Below are 19501 nucleotides of genomic sequence, written 5' to 3'. Positions count from 1 at the left end.
GGATCCTGGGTCTCCCCGAGGGAGTGGAGGGAGCTGACAGCGGGGCTTACGTGAGCACGATGCTACATTCGCTAATGGGAGCTGAGGCCCCCTTGGAGGTGGAAGGGGCTCACCAGGTCCCTGCGAGGAGACCAAAGGCTGGAGAACCACCAAGGGCGATGGTCGTGAGATTTCACCGCTTCAATGACAGAGAGGTTGTTTTGAGCTGGGCCAAGAAGGTACGGAGTAGCAGATGGGAGAATGCGGTGATACGAGTGTATCAGGACTGGAGCGCGGAGGTGGCGAGAAGGAGAGCGAGTTTCAATCGAGCCAAGGAGGTGCTGCAGAAGAAGAAAGTAAAGTTCAGGATGCTGCAGCCGGCGCGATTATGGGTCACGTACCACGATAGACACTATTATTTTGAAACGTCGGAAGAAGCATGGACCTTCATCCAGAACTGAGGGACTGATGTTGGGCGGGAAACGACAATTTTGATGTATAGAAATGTAAATTGGGGAAAGGGAGGTTCACTCTATCGGTACGGTCTTTGACGGGGGACACACTGAGAAATGTGGGCGCCGGTGGGGAAAAAAGGGACATAGGTGGGGGATGGGGAATGGGAACTGGGCTGTAGGGGGAGCTGCGCCATAGAGGGCGGGACGGTTCTAGGAAAGCGCGGGTCTTTTCCCGCGCTAGAGAGATGATGGCGGGAAGACAGGCGCAAGGAGGATGGGAGTTCCACACACGGGGGGGGGTCAAGGAGAGAGCGGGAGAAGCCAGGGTCAGTTGAAGTCAGCTGACTTTCGGAAGCAATATGGGGGGAGTAACCATGCTAGCTGGGGATCTAGCCTGGGGGGGCGGGGGGGGGGGAAAGAGAGGGGGGGGGGAAATAACTGGGTTGCTGCTGCTGGGATCGAGAGGGAGCTGGTAAGAGAAGAGGTGGTCGGGGCGGGAATGCGCCGCCTGGGGGACTGGTGGGTGCGCGGGACCTGGACGTGGGACTGGCCCAGAGTGGGTGATGGCTAGTCGACGGGGGGGGGCAGCCCCGCAATCCGGCTGATCACGTGGAACGTGAGAGGCCTAAATGGGCCGATTAGGAGGGCCCGAGTGTTCGCGCACTTAAAATGACTGAAGGCAGACGTGGCCATGCTTCAGGAGACGCATCTGAAGGTGGCGGATCAGGTTAGGTTAAGGAAAGGATGGGTGGGACAGGTGTTCCACTCAGGGTTGGACGTAAAGAATATTGGTGGGGAAACGGGTGTCATTCGAGGCTAGGAATATAGTAGTGGACAACGGTGGCAGATATGTGATGGTGAGTGGCAGACTGCAGGGAATGGAGGTCGTGCTGGTAAATGTATATGCCCCGAACTGGGACGATGAGGGATTTATGAAGCGGATGCTGGGACGTATCCCGGACCTGGAGGTAGGAAACTTGGTAATGGGGTGGATTTCAATACCGTGCTGGACCCAGGGTTAGATAGATCGAGATCCAGGACCGGAAGAAGGCCGGCAGCGGCCAAGGTGCTTAGGGGGTTATGGACCAAATGGGGGGGGGAGTGGATCCGTGGAGATTTGCTAGGCCGCTGGCCAAAGAGTTCTCCTTTTACTCCCATGTCCATAAGGTATACTCCCGGATAGATTTCTTTGTTTTGGGTAGGTCACTGATTTCGAGGGTGGAAGGAACGGAGTTCTCGGCCATAACTGTTTCAGACCATGCCCCGCACTGGGTGGATCTGGAACTAGGGGAGGGAACAGCGCCCACTCTGGCGACTGGATGTGGGATTATTGGCGCATGAGGGAGTCTGTGGAAGGGTGCGGGGATGTATCGAAAGGTACCTGGAGGCCAATGATGATGGGGAGGTCCAAGTGGGGGTAGTATGGGAAGAGCTGAAGGCGGTGGTGAGGGGAGAGTTGATCTCCATCAGGGCTTACAAGGGGAAAACAAAGGCCAAAGAGAGGGAGAGATTACTGGGGGAGATTTTGAGTGTGGATAAAAGATATGCGGAGGCCCCGGACGAAGGACTATATAGGGAGAGGCAAAGACTCCAGACGGAGTTTGACCTGCTGACCACAGGGAAGGCAGAGGCACAGTGGAGGAAGGCACAGGGGATGAGATACGGGTATGGGGAAAAGGCGAGTAGGCTGCTGGCCCACCAGCTTCGTAAGAGGACAGTGGCGAGGGAAATAGGGGGAGTTAGGGATGAAACGGGAACTACGGTGCGGAGTGTAGGGAAGGTAAATGAGGTGTTTAAGACCTTTTATGAGAGGTTATATAGGTCCCAATCCCCGGAGGGAAAAGAGGGGATGCAGCAGTTTCTGGACCAACTAAGGTTCCCGAAGGTGGAGGAGCAGGAGGAGGTGGCAGGCCTGGGGGCGCCAATTGGGGTGGACGAGGTGACTAAAGGGCTGGGGAACATGCAGGCAGGGAAGGCCCCGGGACCAGACGGGTTCCCGGTGGAATTTTATAGGAAATATGTGGACTTGCTGGCCCCGCTGCTGGCAAGAACCTTTAACGAGGCCAGAGAAGGGGGGACTCTACCCCCGACAATGTCGGAGGCGACGATATCACTAATCCTGAAGCGAGATAAAGATCCGCTGCAATGCGGGTCTTATAGGCCTATCTCGGTCCTGAATGTGAATGCCAAGTTGCTGGCAAAAGTGCTGACAATGAGGATAGAGGATTGCGTCCCGGGGGTGGTGCAGGAAGACCAGACAGGGTTTGTAAAGGGGAGACAATTGAATGTTAACGTGCGACGGCTGTTGGGGGTGAGAATGATGCCCCCAGCAGAGGGGAGGCAGAGATAGTGGCAGCAATGGATGCAGAGAAGGCATTTGATAGGGTAGAGTGGGAGTACTTATGGGAGATGCTGAGGAGGTTTGGGTTCGGGGAGGGGTTTGTCAGCTGGGTTAAACTCCTCTATGGGGCCCCAGTGGCAAGTGTAGTCACAAATCGGCAAAGACCGGAGTATTTTCGGTTACATAGGGGAACAAGGCAGGGGTGCCCTCTGTCCCCATTACTGTTCGCGTTGGCAATTGAACCCCTGGCCATAGCGCTGAGAGACTCTAGGAAATGGAGGGGGTGGTTAGAGGGGGAGAGGAACACCGAGTGTCACTCTACGCAGGTGACCTACTGCTGTATGTGGCGGATCCAGTGGGGGGGGGGGCGACAGAGGTTATGCAGATATTGAGGGAGTTTGGAGACTTTTCGGGATATAGGCTTAACATGGGAAAGAGTGAGCTTTTCGTAATACACCCTGGGGACCAGAGTAGAGGGATAGATGGCCTGCCGCTAAGGAGGGCGGAAAGAAACTTCCGATATTTGGGGATTCAGATAGCCAGGAGCTGGGGAACCTTACACAAGCTCAATCTGACTCGGCTGGTGGAGCAGATGGAAGAGGATTTCAAAAGGTGGGATATGCTGCCACTGTCACTGGCGGACAGAGTGCAGGCGATTAAGATGATGGTCCTCCCGAGGTTTCTATTTGTGTTTCAATGTCTCCCCATCTTGATCACTAAGGCCTTTTTTAAGACAATAGATAGGAGCATTATGAGCTTCGTGTGGGCAGAGAAGGCCCCGAGGGTAAGGAGGGGGTTCCTGCAACGCAGCAGGGACAGAGGGGGACTGGCGTTGCCGAATTTAGGCGACTATTACTCACCCCCACAACCCAAAGATGTTCAGGGTAGGTGGATTGGCTACACTCTAAATTGCCCCTTAATTGGAAAAAAGAATTGGGTACTCTAAATTAAAATTTAAAAAAGGTTTGGAGTCATACCTAGCATAAAGGAAGATAGTTGTACTTATTGAATTTCAAATCATCTTAATCCTGGGACTTCGCTGTAGGATTTCCTCAGGAGTGCAGCTCTAATAAAACTCAAGAAGCTTGATACCACCCAGGCAAAGAGGCCCACCGTAAACATTCACTCCCTCCACCACAGACTCACAATCGCAGCAATGTATGTCACCCTGCAGCAATTCACCAAGGTTCCTTTGACACCACCTTCCAAACCCACAACATCTACCACCCAGAAGGACAAGGACAGCAGATGCATAGAAACACCACTACCTGCAAGTTCCGCTCCAAGCCACACGTCATCCTGACTTGGAAAGATATCTCCATTCCTTCACAGACACTGGGTCAAAATCCTGGAACTCCCTTCTTAACAGCACTGTAAGTGTACCCTTACCACATGGACTGCAGTGGACCAAAAAGGTCAACTCACCATCACCCTCTTAAGGGTAATTTAGGGATGGACAATAAATGCTAGCCTAGCCTATGATGCCCATATTCTGTGTAAGAACAAAAAAATTGTAAACTGTTGCCAATGGATGCCCAAAGTCAAAATGACTTTTCGGTATCATCTTAACATGTGAAATCTTTCAAAAACTAATAATTTGCCTCTGTATATCTTTTAGTGCTGCATTATCTGGGTGCAACCTGAAACTGATGAGCATATTTTAGTCTCCATATTTCTCTGCTCAACCAAAAATTATATTCTGCGCAAACTCTGAGCCTGTGTGAACTTAACAACATTAAGGGAACAACAAGAAGGGAACAAGAGAAAAGATGGAAAATTATAGGCCAATTAGCCTAACCTCGGTTGTTGGCAAGATTCTAGAATCCATCGTTAAGGATGAGATTTCTAAATTCTTGGAAGTGCAGGGTCGGATTAGGACAAGTCAGCATGGATTTAGTAAGGGGAGGTCGTGCCTGACAAACCTGTTAGAGTTCTTTGAAGAGATAACAAATAGGTTAGACCAAGGCGAGCCAATGGATGTTATCTATCTTGACTTCCAAAAGGCCTTTGATAAGGTGCCTCACGGGAGACTGCTGAGTAAAATAAGGGCCCATGGTATTCGAGGCAAGGTACTAACATGGATTGACGATTGGCTGTCAGGCAGAAGGCAGAGTTGGGATAAAGGGTTCTTTTTCGGAATGGCAACCGGTGACGAGTGGTGTCCCGCAGGGTTCAGTGTTGGGGCCACAGCTGTTCTCTTTATATATTAACGATCTAGATGACGGGACTGGGGGCATTCTGGCTAAGTTTGCCGATGATACAAAGATAGGTGGAGGGGCAGGTAGTATTGAGGAGGTGGGGAGGCTGCAGAAAGATTTAGACAGTTTAGGAGAGTGGTACAAGAAATGGCTGATGAAATTCAACGTGGGCAAGTGCGAGGTCTTGCACTTTGGAAAAAAGAATAGAGGCATGGACTATTTTCTAAACGGTGACAAAATTCATAATGCTGAAGTGCAAAGGGACTTGGGAGTCCTAGTCCAGGATTCTCTAAAGGTAAACTTGCAGGTTGAGTCCGTAATTAAGAAAGCAAATGCAATGTTGTCATTTATCTCACGAGGCTTGGAATATAAAAGCAGGGATGTACTTCTGAAGCTTTATAAAGCACTAGTTAGGCCCCATTTAGAATACTGTGAGCAATTTTGGGCCCAACACCTCAGGAAGGACATACTGGCACTGGAGCGAGTCCAGCGGAGATTCACACGGATGATCCTAGGAATGGTAGGCCTAACATACGATGAACGTCTGAGGATCCTGGGATTATATTCATTGGAATTGAGGAGGTTGAGGGGAGGTCTAATAGAAACTTACAAGATAATTAATGGCTTAGATAGGGTGGACATAGGGAAGTTGTTTCCATTAGCAGGGGAGACTAGGACCCGGGGGCACAGCCTTAGAATAAAAGGGAGTCACTTTAGAACAGAGATGAGGAGAAATCTCTTCAGCCAGAGAGTGGTGGGTCTGTGGAATTCATTGCCACAGAGGGCGGTGGAGGCCGGGACGTTGAGTGTCTTTAAGACAGAAGTTGATAAATTCTTGATTTCTCGAGGAATTAAGGGCTATGGAGAGAGCGGGTAAATGGAGTTGAAATCAGCCATGATTGAATGGTGGAGTGGACTCGATGGGCCGAATGGCCTTACTTCCACTCCTATGTCTTATGGTCTAAGGCTTTGTGGTCTTCAAAGGACGGTGTTTTAACATAGCAGAATAAACAGTGTGTATTACATGGTGGAACATTCCTTCCTATTATTAAACTATACACAATTCGCTCCATTGAAGATGCAATATTGTTCTATAAAACTATCACTAGCAGACTTCACACTCTAGACATTATATTTGGCTATTGATGCAAAATTCCTCAAATATTTGGTGTTTCTGAGCTGCAACTTAAACTGATGAGTACATCCTCATCTGAAAACTTCCCGACCAAACAGCAATGAAACTAATAAAAAAGAAAAATACTGCGGATGCTGGAAATTTGAAATAAAAAAATCTGAAATAATGGTCACTGGCCTGAAATGGTAACTCTGCCCTTCTCGTCACAGATGCTGACAGGCTTGCTAAATATTTACAGCTATGAAAGTAAGTGACTAGGGTGGCACGGAGGCGCAGTGATTAGCACTGCTGCCTCATGGCACCAAGGATCCAGGTTCGATTCCGGCCCTGGGTCACTGTCTGTGTTGAGTTTGCACATTCTCCCCATGTCTGCGTGGGTCTCAGCCCCACAACCCAAAAAGATGTGCAGGGTAGTTGGATTGGCCACGCTAAATTGCCCCTTAATTGTGAAAAAAATAATTGGGTATTCTAAACTTAAAAAAAAAAAATGAAAGTAAGTGACCTTTGACTCTGCGTTCACTTAAGGGGCAGGCCACCTTAACTACCTCAGCAACAGACTAATAACAGATGATGCATTATATAGTATAATGCTCCCATCTTTACAAAATAGCATATCCTCAGATTTACCATAAGCAATGCGATAAAAAGATCTGCTGTATTAATTGTCTTACATCTGGCATGTGTCTGTCACACATACAGTATGACATATGGAAAAACAATCTATTTTAAGGTAAAACGCATATACTAGTCATTGATCATGGCAATTTATAGATAGTCACAAGATTTAGTGCTGAGAGTTATGAAGTAAACAAGCCAACCATATTCTAGATCTAAGAACACCTGCGAACACTATCAGTCACCCTATTTTTATATATGCATTTATACTTCAAAACACTTTCTGTATGAAGGAATTGCGACTTCAAAGAAAGGAAAAAATATACATAAACAGCGGGTAGAAAAGAATTGGAGAACTGGACAAAAATGTTGCGAATTTAGTTTCTAGATTTCTAAGTCAGAGCTAATTGGTCATTTGTTCATAACAGAATTCTGGATTCGCCCAAATAGAATCACAGAAAGGTTATAGGACAGGAGGAGACCATTTTGCCCAGTGCCGGTCTCTGCAAGATCAATTCACATAGTCCCATTTCCCCACTTTTCCCCTGCAGCCCTGCAAATTTCTTTCTTGTCAGATAATTACCAACTTTCCTTTGAAAGTCATTTAAACCTGCCTCCACCACACTCTCAGGCAGTGAATGCCACTCCTAAGCAATCACTGGGCAAAACATTTTTCCTCATAATGCCTTTGGTTTTTTTGACAATCGCTTTAAATGTGTGTCATCTGGTTCTTGACCCTTCTGCCAATGAGGACACTTTCTCCCCATCTACTCTGTCTAGGACTCTCATGATTTTGAAGACCTTTATCAAATTTCCTCTTAACCTTCTATCTTCCAAGGAACACAGTCCAGGCTTGGCAAATCTATTCCTCATCCTGGAAACAATTCTCTGAATCTTTTCTGTATCTTCTCTAATACCTTCATATCTTTCCTAAAGTATGGTGCTCAGAACTGGACATAATATAAAATGCTGATTCAAGCCTCAGTTGAAGTAAAGGTTCACCAGAACTTCCTTGCTTTTGTACTCTATAAAGCCTACGATTCCATATGTGTTATTCAACTGAGTTCTCAACTGCCCTCCTACTTTCAATCATTTACACACATATAATACCATGTCCTTTTGCTCCTGCACCCATTTTAGAATTGTAAACCTTATTTTATATTGCCTGTCCTTGTTCTTTCTACCAAAATGTACTACTTCACAATTTTCTACATTAAACGCCATCTGTCATGTGCCTGCCAGTTCCACCATCCTGTCGAGGGCATCTTGATGTCTATCATTATCCTCCTCACAGATCACAATGCTTTCAGCTTTGGTGCCAGAGCTAGAAATTGCCAAACAGTTAGGCATTATTCGTTGGATGATTTAAATAGTTGTTTTGATCGTTAATATTACTGGCAGTTCTGTAATGTAATAAACTTTAAAACATTCCCCAGAGAGCAAGTTGTAGTAACAAAGTACATCAGCTTCCACATTCCTGCAATCCTGAAAATGCCACATCCAGAAGCTCTGTGTCTAGTTCCATGTTGTTCCCAACAAAAATCATACACATTTGAAGCTGATAGTGGCTATATAAACAGTAATCACTTGAGTTTCATGAACTCAGCAGCTCAGAGAAGGCCACTGTACATCTATAAACTTCTCAGTATAAAATACTCTAGTGCTGTGAACAGAAATGGTACAGCAGCATGAGTCTTTATTGGGGGGATTTTCAGCCCAGGTTTGCCACCAGTGAGAATGGCAACGCAGGTGGAAAATCTGTAGAGAATTGGGAAATGTAATTCTCTCCAGAGGGGGCTGCACAGGAAGTTCCCTGGTACTGTGCCAGTGATCAGTGCCAGGGGCAGGCCCTCGTGGGAGTCCCATTGGTGAGGAGTTTCTAGTTTGTCTGTGTTGGGGTGGAGTGGGCACTGAGTGGGCGGAGAATGCCAATGATACTTCAGATGATTGTTTTGGGGGGGGTAGCGATCGGTGCCCTTTAAAGGTGTCGGCTCTATCATGCCCCACACGGAGAGCTACACTTCTTTTCTGTCTGAGCCTGACACTTGAAAAAAATGGTGAGATTCCACCCTACAATTTCCAGTCATTATAGCTTTTTTGAAAAAAAATCTTTGCATTATGAATAAAATTTATACATGCTATGTGGCATATTTACCTAAGTCACCATTAACAGTTTTCCTACAACATGCCCAAACATAAATACAGAAGCGTATTCCACCAATTTAAATCAAGTTAACATGCCATGACAGATCTAATAACTAACACTCAACTATGCAGATAAGTTAAAATAATTCTTCTCTGCATAAGTTACATACAGCTTTAAAATAGTTCAAAGGTAATATGATCATGCAATTGGATAAACCTAAACCCTTACATTATTCTTAAATTTTGCATTTGACCAAGGTTGTATTTTAACTTTTTCTAATAATCATCCTATACTATTCAACAAGGATAGTGAAAGTGTGTTTCCATATTGGCTTATTTCAAGGAGTTGCTATCTCTGGAAATTACCTCACATTTGCTGCGTAGGCCAGTCTCTTGGAGTCGAGACCAGATACTCTGGATTCTGCCAGCATGTTCTGGATGACTATTTGTATTTCCACAGGTACAATGGTGTTTTAGCATCAGTGTATCATATATTAGACCTGTTATAGGAATGAAAAGAAAGCATTCAAGAAAAAATAGACCAGAACTAAATGAGCAAAAAAAAAAAGTGTAAAATATAACTAAATCTTCTTGTGGGGTACAAGACTATAACAGGAAATGGAGATTTGGTGAAATTCTTGTTTGTTCAGGAATGACGTTCATAGATTGTCAACATGTTCTTCTGTTTACTAATTTTAGCTATATGTAAATATGATCATTAATTAGGAAGAACCACTGTTAATAACAGAACTGCCAACCCTCCAGTCAACTACAGAAAATGTACATTGTGCCTGGTGTACTGGAAGAGAACCTATAGTTCTCAGGAGGTAAAACAATATTGCAGTGGCCAATCGCTCGGAGAAAAACTCCCAGGGAGACAATGGAAACAGTCAAGTGTTAATTTATTGCAACAAATTAGAAAGCTTTTTCGGAAATTATCGAATCAGAATACAATGCATGGTAATTTGAGATGTGAAATGTAGTAAATGTAGCATGTTTGAGAGGGAAAAGGTGATTTTGGACTGGTGATTCCCCAACTGGTGAGTTTGTTTCTCACGTCGTTTAGAGGTCTGTTGTAGATCTATCGATAGAGATCAACTGCCATAATAAGTCAGATAATGAAATTCTCATACCAATGAATCCACAGCTTTCAGGAAGAAGGTGAACTGGGTATTCTTTTCAACCAATGGGTGGTTTGGGTCTGGAATGCACTTCCTGAAAGTGTGGTGGAGGTAGGTTAAATTGAGGCATTCAAGGAGGCATGAGATGATTATTTGAATAGAAACAATGTGCAGGGGTACAGGGGAAAGGCACAAAGTCATGATCACATTTGGAGAGCTGGTGCATACATGATTGGCTGAATAGTCTCTTTCGGCACCGTAACAATTCTGTGACTAGAATACTAGATGAAATAGTGGTAAAGTTTGAAACACACACAAAAAAATCAAAGAACTCGAATATGTTCGACGCAATGTTGAGAATCAAGTCTTTCAAGTTAAGTGGCATATTTTCAGTGACACGGGCTTTAAAAAAAATATTTCAGGGGATGTGGAAGTCACTGGTCAGGCCAGCATTTAATTTCCATCCCTAAATACCCCTTGAGAAGGTAACACTGCGCTGTCTTCTTGATCTGCAGCAGCCCATGTGGTGTAGGTACACCTACAGTGCTGTTAGGGAGAGTGTTCCTGGAATTTGACCAAGTGACGGTGAAGGAACTGCGATATATTTCCACATCAGGAAAATGTGTGACATGGAGGGGAATTTGCAGGCGATGGTGCCCCATGCATCTGCTGCCCTCGTCTTTCTAAATGGTAGAGGCCACGGATTTGGAAGGTGCTGTCCAAGGTGGCTTGATGATTGCTGCAGTGAATCATGCAGCTGGCATACACTGCTGATATTGTGTGATGGTGGTGGAGGGAGTGGATGTTGAACATCGTGGACAGGATGCCAATCAATTGGGCAGTTTTGGCATGGATGGTGTTGAGTTTCATGAATGTTGTTGACACCCTTGATGCACAAATATAGCCCACAGCCAGAGAGATTGGGCCCCAATTTTAGTTCTGTGTAAGTAAATGGGTTGCTTCACAACCAGATTCAAATCCAGGCAGATTACAGAAAGCAACCAAACACTAATGTGATTCTGTAGCTGACTCTGCCTCCACAGTGAATTACTATAATAGCTTCTTAGCATTGGCTAGATTTATGGATGAGCTTTGGATAGTTCATTTCCTTGATCTAGGTGATTGGGTGGGTAATAATGATCAAGGAAGATGCCCTCTTTCTCTCAGCGAAATATATTCACTGGTCCTATTTTCAAGTATTTCTGTCAAGAAACCTTTGGTTCTGTAAATGTAAAAGCTTCTCCCTTTGCCAAACTTTAAAAAATACCATTATGTCAGAGAACCTGAGGGGCAGCACGGTAGTACAGTGGTTAGCACTGCGGTCTCACGGCGCCAAGGTCCCAGGATCGATCCCGGCTTTGGATCACTGTCCGTGTGGAGTTTGCGCATTCTCGCCGTGTTTGCTTGGGTTCCGCCCCCACAACCCAAAGATGTACAGGGTAGGTGGATTGGCCACGCTAAATTGTCCCTTAATTGGAAAAATAAATTGAGCGCTCTAAATGTCAGAGCCTGGCCATTGAGTACCATTATTTTGTAATTCCATAGAGGTCAGGAAGTCCTCATTTATTTTAAACCCAAGGATCCATATCTCCCTTATTCTGAAGAAGCCATTCAAGTTGGCAAATTTAGCAACATGCATTTTTGGTGCACTACTGTGTAGCGGCTTTGGAATTTTCAGAAGCATACTTTAACAATGTTTTTCAAGAACCACAACTACTTGTGCAAGCTTTTGCCATGCGTCCCAACTTCAAGGGCCTGAACAGTCACAAATCTTTTCCCATTATGCTGGCATTTCTACAGCTCTGCCCATATCTAAATGGCTAGTTTGTCAGAGTTCCCTTTCACACACCATAGGCAGCTATCCTCTCCAGTACTAATCCAGTAAGATGACTTGATATTTTTGCACTGTAAGAAATTCATTATCCAGTGTGGGATTTGTTCTTAATAAAAACGTCCCCGACCCCTTATGTCCCTCTGACAGCAGCTTCCTGCTATTCCCCAGCCACCAACATTGGCAATTGTGCCAGTAGCTGCCTAAACCCCCATGCTCTTCTAAAATCCCCTCATTAAACTTGCCACCTCTCTATTGCCCATCTCCAGAGCAGGGGTGTCAACCGCAGGGTGGCTTGGACAGTTAAAGGTACAATCACGAACGGTGGGGTAAAGGGAATGGGGTGATTCCAGAGTTGGAGAAATGTAGAGGTATGTTGGGGAAGATTAGAGACACATGGGTGGCAGGGGGAGGGTGCAAGACTTTGAAGGGATTTCATCTAAGATGAAGAAAATTTTTAATATGAGGCATCGGAGGACAGAGGTTACTGGTGAGCAGGACTTGGAACAGGTCTGAGGATGGAGAATGGGATGCAGCCAAGAGTACTATGGCATACTTGAGTGAGATAATTATAAAGGCTCGGGTGATATAACATTTAATAGGTGGGTTAAGACAAGGTGGGGGAGGGATAAATGTTCTTTGTTGGAATGTGGATGTTGCTGGAAAGGCCAGCATTTGTTGCCCAGCCCTATTTCCCTTGAACTGACCGTGTTGGGTTCAGTCGACTGACCATGTCTGGGAGATGCCGCTAATAGGTAGCATGCAGATCAAGATTATAATTCTGATTAAAAAGTTCAGTAATATATTTGGCACATATATTTTGCTACTAAACGATAAGCACATCAAGCATAATGTAGTAATGTAACTTCTAGCAGAATTCAAACACTTTGCAATAGGTAGAGTGATAAAGACCTGGATATGTAAAATTGATCAGGGGTAAAAATTCAGGATTGGAAAAGTGCTTACCTGTAGTGAATTGAGGTTTACTGGGTGGTTCTTGAACAGAGATAGGAAAAGTGGCAGAAGCAGGTGATGACTGCGCTCGGGAGAGTGGACGATGTCCGCTATAGGACACTGGAATCCCTGCCGCTTCCATGGATGCTTGATAATTGCGAAGTTGATGAATACGTTGCTGTTCAAGGAGAAGAGCTTGCTGTACCATAGAGAGAAATAATAAAGTAAAGCTCAATGTTTGAATAAATTAAACATAAAGATTTAATTCTTGGCTCTTTATTATCCTTCCTGCACTCCTTATGTACTTTTATTTTTTGATTATTCTCTCAGGTGAGTCACATAGTCACAATATACGTCAATGACTTGGATGAAGGTACCAACTGTAATATTTCCAAGTTTGCTGACGACACAAAACTAGGTGGGAATGTGATAGGTGAGGAGGATGTTAGAGACTTCAAGGTGAAGTTGAGTGAATGGGCAAATGCATGGCAGATGCAGTATGACATGGATAAACGTGAAGTTTAGATAAAGAAACAGAATGGCAGAGTATTATTTAAATTGTGATAGATTGAGAAATGTTGACAAAGGAACCTGGGTGTCCTAGTATACCAGTCACTGAAGGCAGGCATGGTACAGCAAGCAGTTAGGAAGGCAAATGTTGGACTTCAATGCAAGAGGACTTGAGTGCAGGAGCAAGGATGTCTTACTGCAGTTGTAAACGACCTTAGTGAGACCACACCTGGAGTAGTGTGGGCAGTTTTTTTCTCCTAATCTAAGAAAGGGTATACTTGACAAAGAGAGAATGCAGTGAAGGTGCACCAGATTGATTCCTGGGATGGCAGGATTGCCGTATGAGGAGACATTGGGTCGACTGGGTCTGTATTCACCAGAATTTAGGAGAATGAAAGAAGATCTAATTGAAATGCATACAATTCTGACAAGACTGGATGTAGGAATGCTGTTCCTTCTGGCTGGGCCCAGGGTGTGTTTGTGTGTGTGTGTGTGTGTGCGTGCGCGCTAGAACAAGGAGTCAGTCTCAGGATGCGGGCTAGGCCATTTGGGACTGAGGTGGGAAGAAACTTCTTCACTCAGAAGGTGAACTTGTGGAATTCTCTACCATAGAAGGCTGTGGGAGAAAAGTCACTAATATATTTAAGAAGGAAATAGATTTCATGGAATTTACAGTGCAGGAGACCATTCGGCCCATCGAGTCTACACTGGCCCCTGAAAGAGCACCCTACCCAAGCCCACACCTCCACCCTATCCCCGTAACCCAGCAACCCCACCTAACTTTTGGACACTGCGGGACAATTTAGCGTGGCCAATCCACCTTACCTGCACATCTTTGGACTGTGGGAGGAAACCAGGACACCTGGAAGAAACCCATGCAAACATGGGAAGAACATGCAGAATCAGCACAGACAGTGACCCAAACCGGGAATCGAACCCGGCTCCCTGGCGCTGTGAAGCAACAGTGTTAATCACTGTACACTAAAGGCATCAAGGGGTAAGGGGTGAGTGTGGAAATGTGGCATTGAGTCAAGAGGATCAGCCATGATCACATTGAATGGTGGAGCGAGCTTGACGGGCCGAATGACCTACTCCTGCTCCTATTTTCTACGTTCTTATGTTCCGCAGCTCCTTATAGCTCGGTGAACATTTTCATTAGTCCTGGTATCTAATTAAGCTTTTGGTAATACGCCCAGGATATTGTATAGAAAAACTGGTTTTATCTGTATTTTCATTGGACCGGTCTCCAGACCTTGTTTCCGACTTTGGCTAAAATGACAACTCATTTACCAATAAATAAGTGAACCAGTATGGCATACAGGCTGGGTTTTCAGCTTCTGTGCTTACCAGCCATGATTCCCACCCATATTACCCTGGTGAGCATAGCAGCAGAAAATCCTAACCCTTCTGTTTTGTGACAGAACTTAAAGTAACCATGAGGCTAAAACTGATAAAAATACTTGACTTTTGTCACAGGTGCCACCACATTACCAGAATTGTTGGGTCAATGCAAATTTGAACAGAAACCAAAAAAAAAGACATCAAATAAATATTATTCCTATTTCAATGAGTTAGGATTCACCAAAACACAATGGATTAACCATTACCCTCTTCCCAATGTAAATTATATGCTGTTGCTACATCTCATCTACACGCAGTCCTTTGGTGAAACATATGAAAGCCCACTGTTAGTTTTCATATATATAGTGACAGCACCCAACTCTACCTCATCACCAACTCTTTCAACTACTCCACTGTTACTAAATTATCAGACTGCTCATCTGCCATCCAGTACTGGATAAGCAGACGTTTCCTGCAATTAAATACTGTGAATACCGATGTCATTTACTTCAGGCTTCGTCACAAACTCCAACCTATAGCTACAGACTCTATTCCTCTTCCTGGCAACAGTCTGAGATTAATCAGTCTTGTAGTGAAGATTCTTTATCCTTGTATTATATTTAACTTCTCCTGTAGAGGGCAGGATTGAGACAATATCAAGACAATGCTATATCCTTGCATCTTATAGCAAGTTGAAAAATGGGAAACCAAAACAAATCCTTATATCTATTAGAAAAAAGTTGAATAAAAGCTGGACTAGCCAAGTAGTCAGAGTAAATTTGTATCTGAAACTGAACATTAAAGGAACAGAGCAACAGGCCATTTTGGCCCTCCAGCTGGCTCTGCCATTTAGTTAGATTAACTAACATCTTCTTTGCAGCAGTGTACTACAGATAACTTCAAGAGCTAATAAATTTGGAGAATTAAAATATCTTAAAATAATACATTTTCATTTTTGAGTTTACCTTCCCTCAATAAGATTCTCAACCAAAAGGATCTGCCTCTAATGTGATCCAGCACTACAGGCAAATTTTCAAAACAGTCCAATGAAAAAAAAAAATAGAAATTTTTAAAGCATGCCATTAATTCATTCTTTGCACAATGTCAATTCTTAAATGGCTCAAGTGTACAAACACAATTGCTTGCTCTTTTCCCCATCACATAATTCAAGGTAAATGTACATTTTTTTTTAAAGCTGTCTTCACTCTAAATGTTTCGAGCACTGTCTGTAGATCCATGCAGAGAACCTAGAGAAAACACCTGCTGAGCCTTTGAAGTGGACAGATTAATGGTCGTCTCCAGCATGCTTTGAACTGTGCGCAGAGCAATTTGTAATCTGCTCATTAGAGATAAAACAGAGCCTTCCACTCCAGAGTTGAAATTATGCTTTATTAGCTAGTTGCAATTCAAAAAGTGACTTACTTTAACCAACATGTAGAAAGATGTATGTAGCTTTCAAACTCAGCTATACTGAAGTTTCCACTCAACAGGTCTGTGTCTTTAGATCTTATAGGCTTGAGACTGGGACACCTTAACTGCTACAGAACACCAACATTTTAACTCCTTTTCGAAAACAAATATGCACTCATTCCCTCCAGTTTTACCCTCATTGAAAAACGTTCACTTTCATATAGCCTTCTGAACAAAAGCTATATTCCAAGACTTTCATGGTCTTTTCTACGCTGTAGATTATAATAGGAAGTGTAACTCTATGGGAAACACAGAGGCAGTTTTTCCACAGCCAGAGCAACAGGCTGGATGTGGTGCTCTTCGTAGTGTCTAAAAAGCTACAGCAGCTGAATTCTAAAACAGTGGAAATATGGAGTCAAAGTTATAATACACTGTATTGTGCTGTATAAAGCTAATTAAATCAAAGATAATAAAATTTTAGAAGATTCACTTCAACAACTTCAAATCTGTTTTCTCTATGCTAATTCAGAAAGTAGACTCCATCTTAAATCCTTTGAAGCTCTATCGTATTTTAATTAAAATGAAGTGACTAGCAGTAGCAAAATAATATGCTCTGTATTAAATAGTCTTGACCTGCAAGAACAACAGTCCCTTTTAATTTAAACATGCATTTCTTTCCTTTCCTTGGCATTCTGAAATTCTTTCCTTTTTCCCTTTCCTTTCCATGAAAACTCCTTTTTGATTCTATAATACCTCAGGAAAGGGGCTTGACAGATTAATCAAATCTCAAGACTTCTATCAGGAAACAGTTCTGTTTTCTCTCCAAATTAATGACATCGCCAAAAAAGCAGCCAAGAGAGTTCTTTCCTCCTAGACATTATAACTGGCACAGGATAATTCCCAATGGTTAAGACCATTACCTGACTTTAGTGAAAACTTAAGGGATAAAGTTAATTTTACGCCTTTCATCTATATCATGAGCACAGGTTTCCCCATCAGTAAGCCTAACCACTGGTGTCAATTCAATCAAACATAGAATTTGCTAAAATTGTTTCAAACATATCAGGAGCCCCCCATTGGTGCAGGTAACCACTTAGGTCTCAGTGCAATTAATTGGAGTCTTTTCTGCTAACCATGAAGCAGAGCCCTCTGTCAAGTTACTAGCTGTGTCCCAAATGTTTTCATGGCAGCTGTACTTTCACACGTCTGCACATTTTAAATGGGTTAACCCCTTGTGGAGTTTAAATACAGTACAACACCGTGTACTATTCTTATTGGCTACATACATAAGCTTTTTGGTGCTGACACGTCATCAGAAATAGAATGTTCCTATGACTCTGCTTACAGACAGACATCCCGCCAGCTGTCACTCATGGGAATGCAACAGAAAACATGGCGTCACAAGAGGCCTAATTTAAAAGGAATACAATTTATTTATACAAACACAATCTGAAATCCCTGCAGAAGCCAACTGCAAAAAACCCTGCTGGTGCCTTCTACGATTACTTAGCTGGTGTCAACAGAAATGCACAACATTAGTCTCAAGATACCATACTTAATTTTACATGAATAATTCTACTCATACAAGCCAGACTCTGGTCAATGCTAAAGACCATAATTTGAAAGTTACAGGTGATGCAGAACTCATCAAATAACCCAGCACAAAGGAAGATGGTTTTGGGTAGCCCCAGACCATTGTTGCATACTCAGGGGAGCATCATTGGCCCAATCATCTTCTGCTGATTCATTGTTGACTGTCCCTTCATCATATGGTTGGAAGTGGGGATGCTCACTGATGACTGTATAATGTTCAGTCCCATTTGTAACTCCTCAGATACTGACACAATCCATGCTTGCATGTAGCAAAACCTGGATAATACTCAGACTTGGGCTGGAGTGGCAAGCAGCATTCCCAACACACAAATGTCAAGCAAAGAGTGTCGTGTTAGGTACACTGGTATAACACTGGCTGCAACTGGATGCACCATAGATCAAAAAGATACTTCAGACCTTGAAGGTAGTTCAATCAGGTTTATTGAACTAATAGCACAGTTAGCACAGTTCTGTGAGTTCGACTCTCTGCTAACTTAAGTGTGGTTACTCTGTCTGACTGAACCAGACTAGCTCTTAGCCACGTGGTGGGGGTGTGAAATTGAAACAACACCCTTGACTGACTCTCTAGATGTTCATCAATGGAAAGAGGCGGAGTGTGAGTGCCTCGTGTCTTTTATAGTCAAATCCCACCCGAGTGCCTGCTTATTGGTCATGTCCTGTTTTCTGTGTCCATTAGCTTGCTTGTCTGTATATCATTATGTGTGTGTCCGCAAATCATGACATCTCCCTTTTTTCAATGTATTGCTGGAAAATGACCGCGCATTGATTTTTCCCCTCTTCTTATGGTCTGATTGGTCTGGTCACTCGCGGTTGGTACGGAAAGATCATCTCGGCGAAATCAAAGGTCAGTCTGGGGATTAGAAAATTAAACTGATGGGATATCATAATTGATAGTTCAGTTTTGGGTTAATTGTGGAACTGATGGGACATCTGGAAGATGGTTTAGTTGCACGAGTGTTGTTGATGAACTGATGGGACATCGGAAGATGGTTCAGTTCTACGAGTGTTTTTGATGAACTGATGGGACATCGGAAAGATGGTTCAGTTCCACGAGTGTTTTTAAAACTATAGTTGATTAAGCTAAAATTGTATCCTTGGACTGAAGTGGCGAGAAACGATAAATTTTAAAAGAAACTGGATGCTGCATGTTAGTTAAAGCAGAAGTCTCTCAAAGGGTTAACAGCAGCTTGAGTTAACAGGAAGCTTGTGGCGTAATTGGATACCTTTCCTTCGAGTCAGTGAACTCCAGCAAAGTTACGTTTTGAATTAATTAAAGGAAACCAGTGGGTTTCTCTACCTCTTTGATAAAAGTTATTATTTTCGAAAGCAATTGATTGAAATTGCCAGAATCTTAAGTTTTACTTACTTGAAATAAAGTTAATCTCATTTTATTTGTGAATTAATAGAAACTTAAAGAAACTCACTGACACCATTTTAAAAAGTGTAAATCTGGAAATGACAGTTGACTTTGCTCCGGTATACATCACCGCAGCTAACTGCTTCCTCATTGATAGCAGCCAACATTTTTGTGAATGTAAGAAAAACTTGTTAAAAGAAAAATTGTTAAGATAAAGAATTAATTAAGTTGTAAAAGTTATACAAGTTTGTGTTTAGCAAATCGTAAATTTAGTTCTGAGCTGAGATCAGAGCTAAGCTTGCAGGTTGCAGTAATTCAATTTGAATTTTCAAACGTTTTAAGTTTTAAAGGAACACTGTTAGAACCTTTTCAATAATTTTGCCAAGTAGCAAAAATTGCCATTGGTTATAAATAGGCAAATAAATAAAAAAATAATAATAATAAAAAAGAAAGAGAACCAAAGTATGAAAGCTAAAGAGTTAATTAGATTATGGA

General features: G+C 43.4%; 1 protein-coding gene across 11 annotated transcripts in view; it reads right to left on the bottom strand.

Moving 5' to 3' along the window:
* Positions 1–19501, bottom strand: part of hdac4 (histone deacetylase 4) — a 780143-nt gene that overhangs the window by 98930 nt on the left and 661712 nt on the right. For all 11 annotated transcript variants that reach the window (XM_072481039.1, XM_072481057.1, XM_072481031.1 and 8 more), the window contains 2 exons: positions 12787–12973; positions 9235–9368 (listed from right to left, as the gene is read on the bottom strand). In XM_072481039.1, the coding sequence (XP_072337140.1) occupies positions 9235–9368; positions 12787–12973 (321 nt within the window). The remainder of the gene's footprint in view (positions 1–9234; positions 9369–12786; positions 12974–19501) is intronic.

Source organism: Scyliorhinus torazame, chromosome 2 (assembly GCF_047496885.1).
Source record: "Scyliorhinus torazame isolate Kashiwa2021f chromosome 2, sScyTor2.1, whole genome shotgun sequence".
Taxonomy (NCBI): domain Eukaryota; kingdom Metazoa; phylum Chordata; class Chondrichthyes; order Carcharhiniformes; family Scyliorhinidae; genus Scyliorhinus; species Scyliorhinus torazame.
Note: the sequence above shows the minus strand (reverse complement) of the source record. Positions and strands in the feature narration are given on the sequence as shown.